Source organism: Micromys minutus (assembly GCF_963924665.1).
Source record: "Micromys minutus genome assembly, chromosome: 14".
Classification (NCBI taxonomy): domain Eukaryota; kingdom Metazoa; phylum Chordata; class Mammalia; order Rodentia; family Muridae; genus Micromys; species Micromys minutus.
In genome coordinates, this window is record NC_137983.1 from 2,436,897 (window position 1) to 2,452,599 (window position 15,703).

The 15,703-nt window shown below is 49.8% G+C and overlaps 1 protein-coding gene across 1 annotated transcript; it reads left to right on the forward strand.

Moving 5' to 3' along the window:
- Positions 1-6,218: 6,218 nt before the first annotated feature.
- On the forward strand, positions 6,219-9,785 carry BST2 (bone marrow stromal cell antigen 2). The gene is made up of 5 exons (XM_080928870.1): positions 6,219-6,551; positions 7,290-7,365; positions 8,378-8,417; positions 9,296-9,416; positions 9,587-9,785. Exons 1-4 carry the CDS (start codon positions 6,261-6,263, stop codon positions 9,396-9,398), a joined length of 510 nt encoding a protein of 169 aa, XP_080784996.1. The 5' UTR covers positions 6,219-6,260; the 3' UTR covers positions 9,399-9,416; positions 9,587-9,785.
- The last annotated feature ends 5,918 nt before the right edge of the window (positions 9,786-15,703 follow it).

The following is a 15,703-nucleotide window of genomic DNA, read 5'->3' on the forward strand; positions in this document are numbered from 1 at the left end:
GTCACTTCAATAGCCACGAGTTCAAGGTCTACCTGCTGCTACAAGATACCCTGCCTTAAACAGACAACAAACAAAAAAACAAAAAATAAAATACTTTAAATATTGGCGAAAAAGGAAATAAACCAAACAAGAAAAAAATATAGAGAGAAGAAAGAAGAAGTTTGAAACACTTTCAGTTCTAGGGTTTTGACAAACGAAATCACTGTGGCTCTGCAGCTGTTGACTTAAATAATGAATAATATAGACCTTCGAGGCAGGGTCTCTCAGATAGCCCTGGATTTCCTAGAACTCACTATGTAGACAAGGCTAGCCTGCAACTCACAGAGATCTGCCTGCCTCTGTGAGCTTTCTGGTTCTTTTGGAGTCAAGGATCCTCTTTTCTCTGGGCCTGCAGTTGGAATGAGGAGCTTCACATATGCTAGGCAGACACTCCCCTCCAGGGTCTGAGCCTCACCTGGTATATATCTTCATGTATGTATTTGTTTCCGTTTGGAACCAAGGACTGTCTCTTTCATCAAGAGCCTCAGTGGGGAGCACAGAGAACGCCTTTGTTGACAGAGCTGCAGCTCGGAGCACAGGAGCCTTCTGAAGAGGACCTAGCCGACCGTTTATTGATTGTTCAGAGTGGAAACTGGGTGCATACCACCTCCTCAGGGTGGGCCAAAGTTTCCATACCTTTCAAAGGAAGGAATGTCTGGGAAGGGAAGCTTATTGGCCAAACCCTCTGGACCTCTAGATACCTCATTAGCATGGAGAATTCTGCTCTGATCACTTGACCACAGATCATGTCTCCCATGTGTGAAGTACAGCACAGCGTTCCAGGCCAGGAATCTGGTAGGGAGCAGGGAGTTGCCTACCATCTTAAGTGGGTGCCTGGGTGCTGGGACTCTGAACTTGCTCAACCTTACCAAGTTTCCTGGCACTGTTCCCGTCCCACAAATCCCCATCTCTTCTTCTGCCCTCCACTCCTGCAACCTTTCCACTAAAGGAAAACAAAAACAAGCAGACATCTCCTTGTGGAAGGTGCAGTGGTCACAGTGTGTCTGTCCCCTTTGTCCACACTTCTTTGCTGTTAATTGTTCACTGCCGTGAGTCACTGGTCTGGTTCGAGGCCTGGAGCGTCTATATTATCCATACTGGATCCTCACCAGGACTTCTCTCTGATTTCCCGCTGTTGCCTGTGACATGGATACCCCGCAGCACTGGACCCGTGCTCCAGCAGTTCATCCATGGGGCAGATATTGGAGTGGCCAACTCACTGCCCTGGATCTGGGGAGTATCCGAGCCGGTCAGCCTGCTCTTCTGCATCTCACCACTAGGGTGAGCTCTGCAGCACTGCCCATTCAAAGTTGCAGCTGGCAAGGGGACAGGGCCAGCTCTCCCATTCTCCTGGGGTCAGCTCAGCATAGCACTTGGACGTCAACATGGTCACTGGAGGCAGCTCAAACCGAGGGCATTCTTAGGGTTTTTAGAGGTAACATGAGCCACAGATCCAGATCGCCAGGCCCCCTGCAGCAGCATGGGCTGGGACTTCACCGTGGCCTCAGGCAGTGGGCTGGCTATTCATACCAGGCTGTTGCACCTATCTCTGGTTCTGCTTCTCTCTCTCCGACTCTTCACCACATACTTATTGGTCATAGTGGCTTCTTTATAGGCAGGACATGTCGTGGGCATGCCTCTGGGTATCTTCTGCCCAATCTCACTTGCATGGTGGTGGTGAAAGACCCCCGGAGGGTATCTTCCGTCTGAAGAGACCCCTCCCAAGGAACAGTGAGACCACTCACTTCGGATGCAAGTAGCAAGAGGTTTATTTACACAGGTACCTGTGGGCACACAGTCTCTCAGAGGACTTGCGCGCCGGACAAAGGGGCAATCCCCTTTTTATAGGGCTTGGGGGACAGAAGCAAGGTACAGAAGCAGAAGCATAGCAACAGGGTTCTAATTGGTTAATTTAAATGAAACCAGGGTGAACTGGGGACAAGCCTCAAGTTCTTCGGAAAGGGTGGCCTTGGTCCCTCCTCTGGGACAGGGTGCTGTTTTTCGTCCTTGTCTCAGCATGTATGGCAAAATATTCTGTCTTTACCCCGGTCCAGGTGGTCAACCGCAGACATCTTGTTTGGCAGGGACTGTGGCAGAAATATGGCTCCAAGGACACAACTCTTGGTACCAGTCGGGGGCTGCAGCTTATCTGAAAGCTGGGCTTGTCTGAGTGTCTCCCTTTCTTTGTCTATTGCAAGCTGGCCGCCCACCGGTATCTTGCTTGGCCACCTGGGACCCTGACCTAGCCTGCCCCGTGTGTGCACAGCCTTACAGACATGGCATTTACTGTTGCTAAGCGGGGGTCTTTCATTTCAACTACAGATATCTTGTTTTGACAGGGACTGGGCTGTCCTCTGGCTCACTCTTGTTTCAGTATTTTTCCATTCCTACCTGTTCTGGGCCTAGCACAAAATGGCGTTACTGCAGCTAAAGCAGGAGGGGGTTTTTCAGTGGGCAGGTCTCTGTTATCTTTTGAAAAGTTTGTTTTGTTTATTTTGGGGGCTACAGGGATGACTCAGCGGTTGAGAGCTGCTCTCCCAGAGGACCCAGGTGTACTTCCCAACACACACACACACACACACACACACACACACACAGACACACACACACACACACACACACACACACACACACACACACACACACGGCAGTTCCGGGGGACCCTTCGCCCCCTTCTGGCCTCCACAGGCACCTGCATGTACATGGGACACAGACAAATTTACAGGCAAAATATTCAACCATATAAAATAAAATAAAATAATCTAGAACAAATGAAAGAGTCTGTTGTGTGTGCCTGCACACAGCTCACCTCTCTCCCTCTCCGTGCAAGCTCTGGGGATGGAGCCCAGGTAGTCGTGTGGAGCCGCTGATGTGGGGTATCCACACGAGAAGACTGCTCAGACATGGTTTAAGCCAATAGAATGTCTTTATTAGCTGACTGGCGACTACATTGGATGTCTGGGATCCTAGTGTAGCCTTGAACCTTTCTCAGGGTGAGCTTTTAATCATAAAACCATGTCCTGAATTGATATACTTTCAATTGAAACTACAGAAGCCAAAGAGCAAGGTTAGCACAGTAAGAGGTTTCCCCAGAACTATGGACTTTGGTGGATCAGGCCTTGGCTTTCATTTTGGCAGGTAGTGCTGTCTGTGCTGAGTTTGTTGTGCTAGGGTCTGAAGCTCATTGCGGTAGCGAGCTCCTTTACCCTCAGAGCTCTTTCGACAGTGCCTCTTTTTTTTTTTTTTTTTTTTTTTTACCCACAATGCTTCAGTATGTGTCAGACGCTGGCCCTGAACTCCAAATCCTCCTCTGTTAGCCTCCTAAGCAGCTGTGATTGACGAAGGACAGAAAGAGAAAATCTTAGAGACGTGAAGGGAGAGGAATCCCTAACCTAGGAGGCTCCCCCACCTCTAGGTTCCTACTTACCCTTCTCTAGGACTCTGGCCAGGATCCCCAAAATCCTGTGCTAACACTGCACCGTCCTGGGGCTCTCCTCCCTTCCTCAGCTCAGAACCCAGTCTAAGCCTCCTCCCAAGCCAACTCACATTCCCTCTTAGCAAGAGAGAGACTCAGTGCTGCAGAGGTGGCTCAGTGGTAAAGACCTAAACTGTTTTGGCAGAAGAACTGATTTTGCTTTCTGGGAACCAGCTCCAGGGATCCAACACCCTCTTCTGGCTTCCACAGGCCTCACAGACTCACATAATTACAAACAAATCTAGCCTGGCTGTGGTGGTGCATGCCTTTAATCCTGGCACTTAGGAGGCAGAGCAGGAAGATGTATGAGTTCAAGGCCAGCCTGGTCTACAGAGTTCCTGGACAGTCAGGGCTGCACAGAAAAACCCTGCCTCGAAAACCCAAAAATAAATAAGTATAAAATTAAAAAAATATTTTAAAAAAACACATAAGCAGGCGGGGCTTGGTGTCTCACACCTTTAGTCCCAGCACTTGGGAGGCAGAGGCAGGTGGATGTCTTTGAGTTGAAGGCTAGTCTGGTCTACAGACTGGCCACAGTTACATAATGAGACCTGTATCAAAAACAAACAAATTCAGATCTACCGGAAAAAAAAATCCCTTCATCCTGAGTGCTGGCATTTCATCTAGGCTCCACCCCACAGTTACCTGGCAACAGCAGGTATGGCAGATTCACTATAAAAGGGCTGCTTGCCCCCTCCCTTCTCTTCTTTCCTCCCTCTCCCCAGTCTCCTCCCATCCCTGCTGTCTCATGGCTGGCCTTACTCCTCTTCTTTCTCTCTCTACCTTTCTCTGTCTCTACCATCCCCTCAACTCTCCTCCCTGTATCCTAAATAAACTTTATTCTATACTGTACCATCATGTGACTGGTACCTCTGGCCGAGCAGAAGCACCCTCTTCCCCCACACCACGCCACATCTCCACCAAACATCCCTGGCTTCTTTTACTTTTTATAAAACACAACCGTGTCCTCATTACACAGACTGCCCTTCACAAGGACAGAAGTCTTGTAACCTCTCCATCTACTGGTGCTGACTTTGGCCACACAGGTTCAGTCCTGAAGAGAATCCTTGGCTGAATGTTGTCTGCCCTGTGTGTCCTCCCAGGGTCCCCCAAAACTGGTCATATCCTCCACCATGGAAACAGGCATCTAATTGAAGCTCGGTGGCACACCCCTACCATCCATCTTTTAGGAAGGTGAGGTGGGAGTTTTGACAGAAATTCCAGGGAAGCCTGGGCTACATAGCCAGCTGGCAGGAATCAGGAAGCAAGTGTCAAGGCAAAAGCAGACACATGGCAACGCTGAATGTCAGTGATCCTCTTGTCTCCCCAGGGATTTAGAGATTCACCTGAACATTGCCAGTCTATAATTCTACCTATTGCCAGTCTATAATTCACTACCTATTTGTGAGCCTCAAAGGACAGGTCACCTCAGAGACCAGGGGCCATAGGAGGTACATGCTGGGAAATGGTCACAACCGCCTAGCCTGGGTGTCACACTATGGCCACTGGACACAGCTCTTCACCACAGGGCAACGACATAAATCCTCTAGGGTGGTGGCTGAGGATTGCTGCTGCCCTTACTCCTCGGAGGCTGGGCCAGTCATAAAGGCGGCTTCCAGGTAGAGAAGAGTCTGTGCTTCAGGTTTTCTGGGAGTCCCAGAGCCCCTACCTTGGCTCTACAAAGTAACAAATATTTGGAAATGACCCACCACATCAAATTTCGGCTGCCATCGGGGCGTGGCTGAAAATCTTATGGGGGGGGGAGTATGCAACTCACTTCCGGAATTGCCAGTAGGTCGCAATTATCTGTGGTCAAGTCTGTTAAATCTTGCCTTCCTTGGCCAGACAGACAGGAAGTCCCTTCCAACCCCCACAGAAGGACCTCTCTCCTAGTGTCTCCTTTGGGGTTGGTTTGGGTTTGGGAGGTGTATATCTAGGCAGGGTCTCATGTAGCCCCAGGCATCCCTGAATTGCTGTCCTGCTGTCTCTGTCTTCTCAGGGTGGCAGGGGTGCTCCGCCACTCCGAACCCTCTCTGGCTCTGCTGTATATCCTGAATGGTGCCCACCATCTTTCCTCAAAACACTGCTAACTCCAGGTCATGCTTCGTGACCATGCCCTCTCTGAGTGCCTGGTGCTCACTGAAACATTCCTTTATTGCCTCGCTGTCCCCTGGTGGTAGGTGTTCCTGCCAGGATGCTCCAGACCGCAGGACAAGAGCCGGCGCACTCTCCTTGCTTGGTCAGGCGGCCGCTCTGCGGCCACTATTTACAGATTCTAAATAGCTCCCAAGATCCTTTCGAGAATCGAGGGGATACAAAGTCACCACGGAGACCCTGACCTCAAACCTTGGCCTTTAGCCTTCAGTCCACAACTGAATCTTAGCGTCTTAGTCCCCCTGCCGGGAGACCAAACCGACAACCGCCTTGGATAGGGACTGTTCAGACGAGTCCCAAGCCCACACGCACCAGGCATCCGGTAACTGGCCAGCGAAGGCCAAGAATTTGAGTTGAGTTCCAGAAGTTTCTCCTGCTTCCAGGGGCATTCCGCTGACGCTCCCCCACCCCTTTCCAGGAAAGTGAAACCGAAGGCTGAAGTTTTTCTCCCGCGGCGTTAGCGTTAGTGTTGCCGTGGACTCTGGAGGTTGCTATTTGCTAGAAGCGGTGGTGGTGGGCGGGGCTATGCTAATGAGAGAATGGTCTGGAAAGGGTGCCTGAGCCCTCTGAAACTTTAGGAGCGCGGGACCGCATGGCACCTGCTTTCTACCACTATCATCCCGTGCCCATGGACCAGAAGGCGGAAAGATGGGGCCGCCGGTGGTGGCTGGTGGCCGCGATCTTGGTGGTCCTGATCGGGTTGGTCTTAATCGTCCTGACAATCTACTTCGCGTCGGTAGCGAACAGCGATGCCTGCAAGGACGGGCTGCGGGCGCAGGATGAGTACCGCAACACCACGCACCTGTTGCAGCGCCAGCTCGCCCGCACCCAGGACAGCCTGCTGCGGGCCGAGACGCAGTCAAACTCCTGCAACCGGACCGTGGTAAGGCTGGAAACCGCTCCCTCAATACCCCGAGTGACTCGTGGGAGGCTTTGAACCCGCCAAGCAAGTCCCTCCATCCCCACTCCGAAGGTCAGCGACTAAAGACTGTGAAACCCTAGAACTCCCTACAGCCCTGCAATCAGGGGTTTCAGTACCCTCCCTTCCAGGACTTGGTGGGTCTCCAAGTTTTGTGGATTGTGCTTGAGTTGGGGAGATTGGAACTGATTTAGGAACCAGCATCCCCAAATCAGTTTTTGTGATTTGGCTTCACAGGGATGTCACTCAGCCCTGATTGACTTTTTTTTTTCTTCTGGAAACAGGGTCTCCTAAATAGCTCCGGCTGTCCTGAAAGTCGCTCTGTAGACCAGGCTGGCCTTAAATACTGCCTTTCAAGTGCTGGAATTAAAGGCATGGGCCACAACACCTAGCAAATCTTTGAAACTTTTCATATGTGTCTGATACCTTGTCTGGGAAACCCCAGTCTGCCGATTGCTTGAGCAGGAGAATATCTGGAACTTTCTACCAGGGGTTAGCTATGAAGAGTTTTCAAACTCCCATGTGGGTGCCTAAAACTGCCATTTTGTTGATTACACTTACGTTGGGCTAGGTGGTTACTGTTGGTTGGAGGGGAACCTGAAGGGCCTTGCTTGAGTAGAAGGTCTCAGAATACTTGGTCTGCAAGTTTTCTAGGGACCATGACAGTAGCCAACCCATGTTTCTGATGCTTTTCTGACTCAGGCGACCCTTCAGGATTCCCTGGAGGAGAAGCAGTCTCAACTTCTGAAGCAGCAGGACCGCATCAAGGAGCTTGAGAGTGAGACAGGGTGGGGTGGGGGAGTGGAGGGGGTAGGGAAGGGGTGGGGTGGGGGAGTGGAGGGGGTAGGGGAGGGATGGGGTGGGGGAGTGGAGGGGGTAGGGGAGGGGTGGGGTGGGAGAGTGGAGGGGGTAGGGGAGGGGTGGGGTGGGAGAGTGGAGGGGGTAGGGGAAGGGGTGGGGTGGGAGAGTGGAGGGGGTAGGGAAGGGGTGGGGTGGGGGAGTGGAGGGGGTAGGGAAGGGGTGGGGTGGGGGAGTGGAGGGGGTAGGGAAGGGGTATGGTGGGAGAGTGGAGGGGGTAGGGAAAGGAGTGGGGTGTGGGAGTACAGGGAGCCAAGGGAAGGGGTAGGGTGGGGGAATGGAGGGGGTAGGGAAAGGAGTGGGGTGTGGGAGTACAGGGAGCCAAGGGAAGGGGTAGGGTGGGGGAATGGAGGGGGTACGGGAAGGGGTGGAGTGAGTAGGGGTGAGAGGGTCGAGGGGGCTAGGATGGAGTGGGGGAGTGAGGGGCCAGAGAAAGGGGTCTAGTGGGAGGGAATAGGTCAGGCCTCCAGGTCGGGACCTGGGGAGAGGTGCTGACACCAAAGGGCTGTCAGGGCCATGGGCCAGTTTGGTTTGTTTTCTTCCTAGAGACAAACAATACCAGGGATGAAGGAATAAAGATCTGGGAGTGGAAGCAGGGGTTATGCCGGTGTGGGGGGGGGGGTAGGAAGAACCTTGTTAGGAGGGTGGGGGCTACAGAGCTGGGGAGTCCCCAAGTGGTCTCCAAGCTGGTTCTCCTCTACAGCCCTGTGGAAGGGCCTTAGGTGGCCTTCCTTTGGTGTCTTTCTCCTCATTACCCCACCCTACCCCCTCTGCCTGACCATGCTGGCTGCTTCGTGGTCTTGGTGGTTAGACATCTCCCAGGTGTTCCCTTGGGGTGCTCTGGCTGTCCCAGCCCTCTCCCTCCCTGCCTCCCCCTGCTGACTGCTCACTGTGGCTGGATGCTGACCTGCCTGCTGACTGTCTCACTGCAGATGAGGTCGTGAAGCTGAACCAGGAGCTGAGGAATCTGAGGTTAGAGATGCAGCCCTCCCTGCTCACCACCACCCACTCCTTCCACTCCACACTTCCCTTCCCTCAGACCTAGGACACACTTGGCTCACACAAGCCACACCTCAGGTCCGAGCTGTGAGGAAACCTTGCACCATCGAATGAGGTGCTGAGGACCTGAGTTTAAATACCCAGCACCCACTTACAAATTGGCTGGAGTTATGTGAATGTAACCCAGTTCTGGAGGACAGATAGAAATATCCTGGGGCTCACTGGCTAGCCTGATTAGCCCAAACAGTGAGCTTCCTGCTCAGGAGAGACGCTGAACATCTCTGGCCTCCACACGCACTCACACAAGTGTGAACATACCAACGTGCATGTATGTGTGAACAAGCACATGTACACACCGGCTTTCTCATGCCCGTTGTGTGTCTGAGTGAAGAGTCTCAGAACCTGGGCACTGGTGGGCACACCTTTAATCCCAACACTTGGGAGGCAGAGGGAGGTAGACCTCTGTGAGCTCGAGGCCAGCCTGGTCTTCAGAGGGAGTTAGTTCCAGGGCAGCCAGAGCTGTCAGAGACAGAAAAACCCTGTCTGGAAAAAAAAACAAAAACAGCAGCAATAGAAAAATACAAATTCGGGCAGGCGAGGTGACTCAGTGGGCAGAGCACTTGCAGAACAAGCCCGACAGCTGGGGTTTGATCCCCAGAACCAGTACACACACCCCGACTCCATCCACGTGCCTCCGTGTGGATCCACATGTGTACACATCACACAAAGAAAATAAAATTTAAAAAGAATAAAAACAACGGCAGTTTTATCCCAGCCCAGGAACATATGAAAAGGAAGCAGATCAGCCAGATTCAAATGACCTCGACCTAAGTTATTCCCTCTCCACCCAGGATCCAAAAGGAAAGTTCTAGCACAGTGCCCGCAAACTCCGGCTGCTCCACGCTCATCTCCAGCCTTCTGGTGCTCAGCGTGGCACTGTTCCTGCACTTTTGAGGACCCAGTAGTTGGCAGGTGAGGGGCCCAGTGCAGGGAGGACCCATGGAGAGCTAGGTGGGGAGTGTGGTGGAGCCCCTGTGCATAGGGGACATACTTGGGCCCAGAGTAGCCTAGCTTAAGGAGGAGGTGTACAAGGTACGCAGTTCTGGGTGGCAGTTAACCTTTGAACCTTCCCTTTTTCCTAGGTCACAGCTGTGGGCGGTCACTGTGGCCCTGGCAACCCTGAGGATGTGGAAACCACTAGGTGGAGCCCAGATTGCTTCTCTCTCCCCGCTGGGCCTTAGGACTGGGGAGTGGGGAGGGAGTTCTGTTTTATTGCTTTCACGGTTATTGGGGAGGGGTCACTTACTTCTAATGTCTTCCAAATAAAGTTATTTAGAAAGAGCTTGCTAAGTTGCTAGTGTCTTTGGGTCCCCGGCTTCCTGTCCTGCTTCCCCACTTTCAGGGGCCACCCTACAAGTTGAGGTGGACACTATGCTGTTCACACCTGTCCTCATGAAGGTCTGCAGCTGAGGGCAGGAGGCAGGCCGTGGCCACTGCTCTGACTATGCTAAGGAGAAAGCCGCCCGAGACCACAATGCCTCTGCTCCTCTGCCTCCTGAATCAAGTCTGGGTTCTCCAGAGGAAGAGGAGAGAGGGAGGGAGGGAGGGAGAGAGAGAGAGAGAGAGAGAGAGAGAGAGAGAGAGAGAGAGAGAGAGAGAGAGAGAGAGAGAAGGCTCACAGGCTTTGGTCTGTTGTAGTTCTTCAGACACACTAGATCCCATTACAGATGGCTGTGAGCCACCAGGTGGTTGCTGGGAGTTGAACTCAGGACCTCTGGAAGAGCAGTCAGTGCTCTGAGCCATCTCTCCATCCCCAGCCCATGGCTTTCTTTACTGACAGATCAAGAACAAATTGGGGAACAGGACCATAGCATCAGAACTGTCCCCTACACAGCTGAGCAGCCAGAGTCTTCAGTATTTAAGGTCTGGCACAAGAAAAAGGACAGTGCTTACCATTTTTCATCTCACAGGATGTACGAAGGGCGTGTTCTGGGCTTTCCCAGTGTGGAGGATTAGGTTTTACACAGCATATCCACTGTTGCACTGAAGTTTCTCTGAGCGTTAAGATTCCTTCATAAACTGGGTGATGGTGGCACACACCTTTAATCCTAGCATTGAGGAGGCAGAGCAGGAGAATCTCTGAGTTCAGGGCCAGCCTGGCTGACAGAGTGAGTTCCAGGACAGCCAGGGCTACACAGAGAATCTCCAGTCACTGGAGTCACCAAATCAATGCCCTCTCATAATTCAGCTTGTAAAATAGTTCACACCATGAACTTTCTGTCCTCCCCGCTCCCAGAAGGAGCTTCAGTCACTCTGGGTGTTAGAAAAACCTATTCCAGAGGTGTAAAAAAAGTCCTTGGGCTGGAGAAAGTCCTTATACCTCTGTTGCTCTAGAAGCACTTCTGGTACCAAAATCAAAATCTGTGTTCTTTAGAGGAGCAGAACTGATAGAATGAGTGTACACACACATGCACACACATACACATGCACACGTGCACACATGCATGTTGTAGGATATTTGATCACACTGTGAACCTTGTGTTATTTACTGCAATTTACTGAAAATACCTGTTTCTAACTGTGGTGTGACTCAGCCTTTATTTAGTATACCTTTAATCCCAAACAGTGAAGGTAAGGCTAGTTTGTAGAAGGAAGCGGCCATGTTTGAAGGTGATGTCTAATTGAGTGACAGACGAAGTGATGAGTCAGAGAAAGATTTGACAGAATGGGATATGCCCAACGCTCAGGAGAATAGAGAGAAAATAGAGCCTCCTTAAGAGCAAGCAGTGGGCTGGAGAGATGGCTCAGTGGTTACAGCACTGACTGCTCTTCCAGGGGTCCTGAGTTCAATTCCCAGCAACCACATGGTGGTTCACAACCATCTGTAATGGGGTCTGATGTCCTCTTCTGGAGTGTCTGAGGACAGCTCAGTGTATTCTGTACTTACATAAAATAAATAAATAAAGCTTTAAAAAAAAGGAAGAAAAGAAAGGAGTAAGAGTGCAGAGAGGACACAGGGTGCAGGGAGAACAAGCTGGACCCGGGGGGGGGGGGACGGGGGAGCCAGAGGAGCCGAGGAAAGAGCCTGAAGATTAGAACAGTGGCAAAAGAGTATGAAGCCAACCAGAGCAGAAGTCAGATCGGATCAGTCAGCGTGGTGTCTGAGCCAGAGAGCCAAGCTGAGCAGCTTCTAGTGTTCAGAAGGAGCTAGGAAGGGTGATCTTACTCAGCAGTGAGTCAGAGGCTCAGGGGAGTGGCCCTACTAGATGAAGCACAGCAGTCAGGCAGTGTGCCTTCTTCCACATCTGTATCCAAGCATCCAACAGAAGACATGGCCCTTCCCACATCAGAGATCAGGACTAGAAGTGGGTTTTCTCATTTCAAATGATTCAATTAAGAAGAATCCCATGCAAGTGTGAGCAATCATTTGGGTTTTAATTAATTCCAGATACAGTCAAGGTGATAACTGAGAACAGGCAGTGCAGCCAGTAAAGCCTTCCTGAGGGCTCTCTCCCATTCTCGGTCCCTGTCTTCCCTCAATCCATGCCTAGCTTTGATTCTGAAAAGGCAACATGAACCCCATTTGTCTCCATTTAAGGACCAGGCCTGATTTCAAAAGAAGGCCGTGAAGCACCAGCTTTAGGAACAGAGCATAAGTCCTGAGACTAAGTCATAAGGCACCAGCTCTAAGGACAGATCATAAAATCCAGAACAAGATCATAAAACCCCTTCCCAAAGAACAGCCTTGGGATAACCACCAAAACGGGGAAATACCTCACCTCAGGATGGGCATCTGCACTGGGCAGCCCTACTTAGCATTCATAACCTAGGAGTGCAGACCACTGGCCACTGGCGACCCCTAGCACCCGCCAGTGAAAGTTTGGATTACCTAATCCTTCAGAGAGTTCCCCCAGTTTCCTACAGGAAGGCCTGCATACTTTTCTCTGGAGTTGCCATTTTAGGGAATCGTTGGCCCACGCACGCTGGTCGTTTCTGCAGAGTAGCCACCTTGTTTCCACATCCTATCTGAGTCTGGGGTCTCCCTTCAGCGATTTTCCGACCCTCGCCTCTCCTCTCCCTCCCTGGGATATCTCTCTCCACATGCAGCCCATGCCTGGGCTTCTCATAACCTACACGCACACTTCTGTTAACTTCCTTCCTCTCCATCCTCCCGGAAGCCCGCTATTCTTGCCACTTCCTGCCTGTGGTGCTGAGGTTCACTGCGTTTCTGCCACTGAACAGTGCCCACTGGAGACAGTGCTTCCCAGGGAACCCCAAGTCCTTCTTCTCAGGCATCCTTAGATCTTTTTGTGCCCTGATTCTTGTACACAACTGCTGACCAAGTTCTTTCCAGCCTCACACATGACGTGCAGGCTCTTTTAGATTCCTCTTTTAGATTCTCCTGGGAAATCCCCCGCCCTGCGCCGCCCCAATCTCAGCGCTGAAGTGGTTGGTGATGGCCGCTTGCTAACCTCTGCCCTATTGCCCTATTCTAGAGGAAAAGCTCTTATTTTTCCCCCACATTTACCCTGGGCCTGAACCTCAAAGTTGTGCCCCACTTGATGGTTGAAGGCTGGAGGTAGGGACTCCGGAGAGAATCAAGCTGCACTGTGTGTCTCTAGCTTGTGGCACAGCCTCTCTGGGCCAGATTTCTCATTTTTCTTCTCACCTTCCTTTTCCTTCCCTCAAGTAACCCTTCCCCCTCTTCTTTGTCTCCCCCTTCTCTCTTTGAATCTCATCTTTTTATTGTTGTTAAGACAAGGCTGTCATTCTCTTACTGATGACTTGGAAGCCCTGGCCTTACCGAGGGGGCCACTGAGGAGACTGTGTGCGTTTTCAGCTGTAGAGGGACGTTCATCTGCAGCCGAGAGCACGGTCACGGAGCTACTGCGGCTCCTTTGAGAATATTTACTGAAAACACATTCTATTTATATTCTTTCTTCTTACAACTTTATTTTAAAAAAAAAAACAGAGATACATGTACAGATTATTAAAAGCATTTTAGCTTAAAAATATATAAATATATTTTTGTCAGTACTTGATTTTTTTTAAATGTTTGATAGTATGTATTGAAACCTTACTATTTACAATGATCATAAAGTGTATGTAAAACAAAACGTAACATGGAAATAGTCAACATTTTCTTGGTAAGTAAAGATTAAACATAATGATTTGTAACTACCAAAAATTGCCACGAGGCTATCTTCTTAGCTCTTGAGTTATTAATGATTTAAGGTGTAGGTGTACCCCACTCTGAGAGGGTGCTATACACTTATTATTGTTTTTTTGTTTTTTTTTTTTTGTTTTTTTTTTTTTTCTAAGAAGGACTGAAGGTTCCACTTTTTGGCCTTTCCTTTTTTTTTTTTTTTCTGAGCTTTATGTGGTCTGTGAGTTGTTTCTTGGGTATTCGGAGCTTTCTGGGGTTAGTATCCAATTATCAGTGACTGCATATTATGTCTGTTTTTTTTGTGACTGGGTTACCTCACTCGGGATGATATTCTCTAGATACACTCATTTCCCTAGGAATTTCATAAAGTCATTGTTTCTGATAGCTGAGTAGTACTCCATTGTATAAATATACCACAATTTCTGTATCCATCAATCTACTGAAGGACATCTGGATTCTTTCCAGCTTCTGGCTATTATAAATAAGGCTGAAAAATAAATAAATAAATAAATAAATAAATAAATAAATAAGGCTGCTATGAACATGGTAGAGCATGTGTCCTTATTTCTGAAATAACAAAAACCCTATAATATCAAAATCTATTCTCAACAACAAGAAATCTTCTGCAGGGCTCACCATCCGTGACCTCAAGCTGTATTACAAAGAAATTGTGTTAAAAATCGCATGGTCCTGGTACAGAGATAGGCAGATAGATCAATGGAACAGAATAGAAAATCCAGAAATAAACTCTCACACATATGGTCACTTGATTTTTGACAAAGAACCTGAAAACATTCAAAGGAAAAAGAACAGTCTCTTCAACAAATGTGTTGGTTTAACTGGCACTCAGCATGCAGAAGAATGAAAATAGACCCTTTCTTATCTCCTTGTACAAAGCTCAAGTGCAAGTGGATCAAAGATCTCCAGACTAATCCACGTACAATGAAACTATTAGAAGAGAAATTAGGGAAAACCTTAGAACACACAAGCACAGAGGAAAATTTCCCTAATAGAACACCAATGGCTTGTGCTCTAAGATCAAGGATTAAGAAAAGATACTAAATGAGATTGCAAAGTTTCTGTAAGGCTAAGGACACTGTCAAGAAAACAAAACGGCAGCCAACAGATTGGGATAAGATCATTACCAACCCCATATCTGATAGAGAGCTAATATCCAACATATACAAAGATATCAAGAAGTTAGACTCCAGAGAATCAAACAATCCTAGTTTAAAAAATGGGGTACAGAGCTAAACAAAGAATTCTATTTATATTCTAATCAGGATTAACCCTCCAGCAGCTGGTCTCCAGTAGCCCAGGCTGTTCACCAGTGCTACCACACACAGCTTCCATTTCATTAACTTGGGGGGGGGGGGGACACGACAAAGCAAGGCCTCCTACTGTGTGCTGTGCATGTGTAGCCACAGGGTCCAGGAGGAAACAACTGTGAGGCTTTGCTTTTTAGGGGCTCCGTTGGAATGTAGGGGCAGCTAGGGAAGAAGACTCCGGTAAAATGAAGATGGGCTCCAGTGTCAGGTGACCTGAGGTACCCTAGGACCCTCAAGTCGGAAAGAGAGATAAGTTGTTCCCTGACCACCCCCTCCTGCTTCCCCGCATTCCTTCTGGGCACACACAAAATAAATGGAATTTTAAAAACCCAACTTTAAAAAAGAGCTTTGTATTCCACTTGCATGGGATGAATGCCCAGTAGAGACCCAGCACAGCCAGTGTGGAGACCTTGCTAGATTCGTATCTACCCTCCCAGCTCCCAGCCTCAGTTTCCTCATCAACAGAATGGGCTCACCTGCCACCCCTATCTTTCTAACTTGATTTGGTTTTTGGAGTTCTTTCCTATGGACTCCTGACTAACCAGTCACCGAGATCAGGGGAACCTGGGACGCGGAGGGGTCTGGTGAAAGGCCCCCAGTCCTTTCTTGGAGTACTCGCATCTGACTGAAGACAGAGAATCCTGCACAACCCTCCCCATTCCTCGAGAAGCCGCCGACGGACGGGGCGGGACCGTGGGTGTCCCTGGAACCCCAAGGTACCAATTAAGTGCTAGTGGCCCTTCTGGGGTCAGAGCTACGACGGG

Coding starts and splice junctions, on each gene's coding strand:
- BST2 (XM_080928870.1), top strand. CDS start 6,261: ATGGCACCTGCTTTCTACCACTATCATCCCGTGCCCATGGACCAGAAG. Junction 6,552..7,289: donor ACTCCTGCAACCGGACCGTG/GTAAGGCTGGAA, acceptor TTTCTGACTCAG/GCGACCCTTCAGGATTCCCT. Junction 7,366..8,377: donor CCGCATCAAGGAGCTTGAGA/GTGAGACAGGGT, acceptor GTCTCACTGCAG/ATGAGGTCGTGAAGCTGAAC.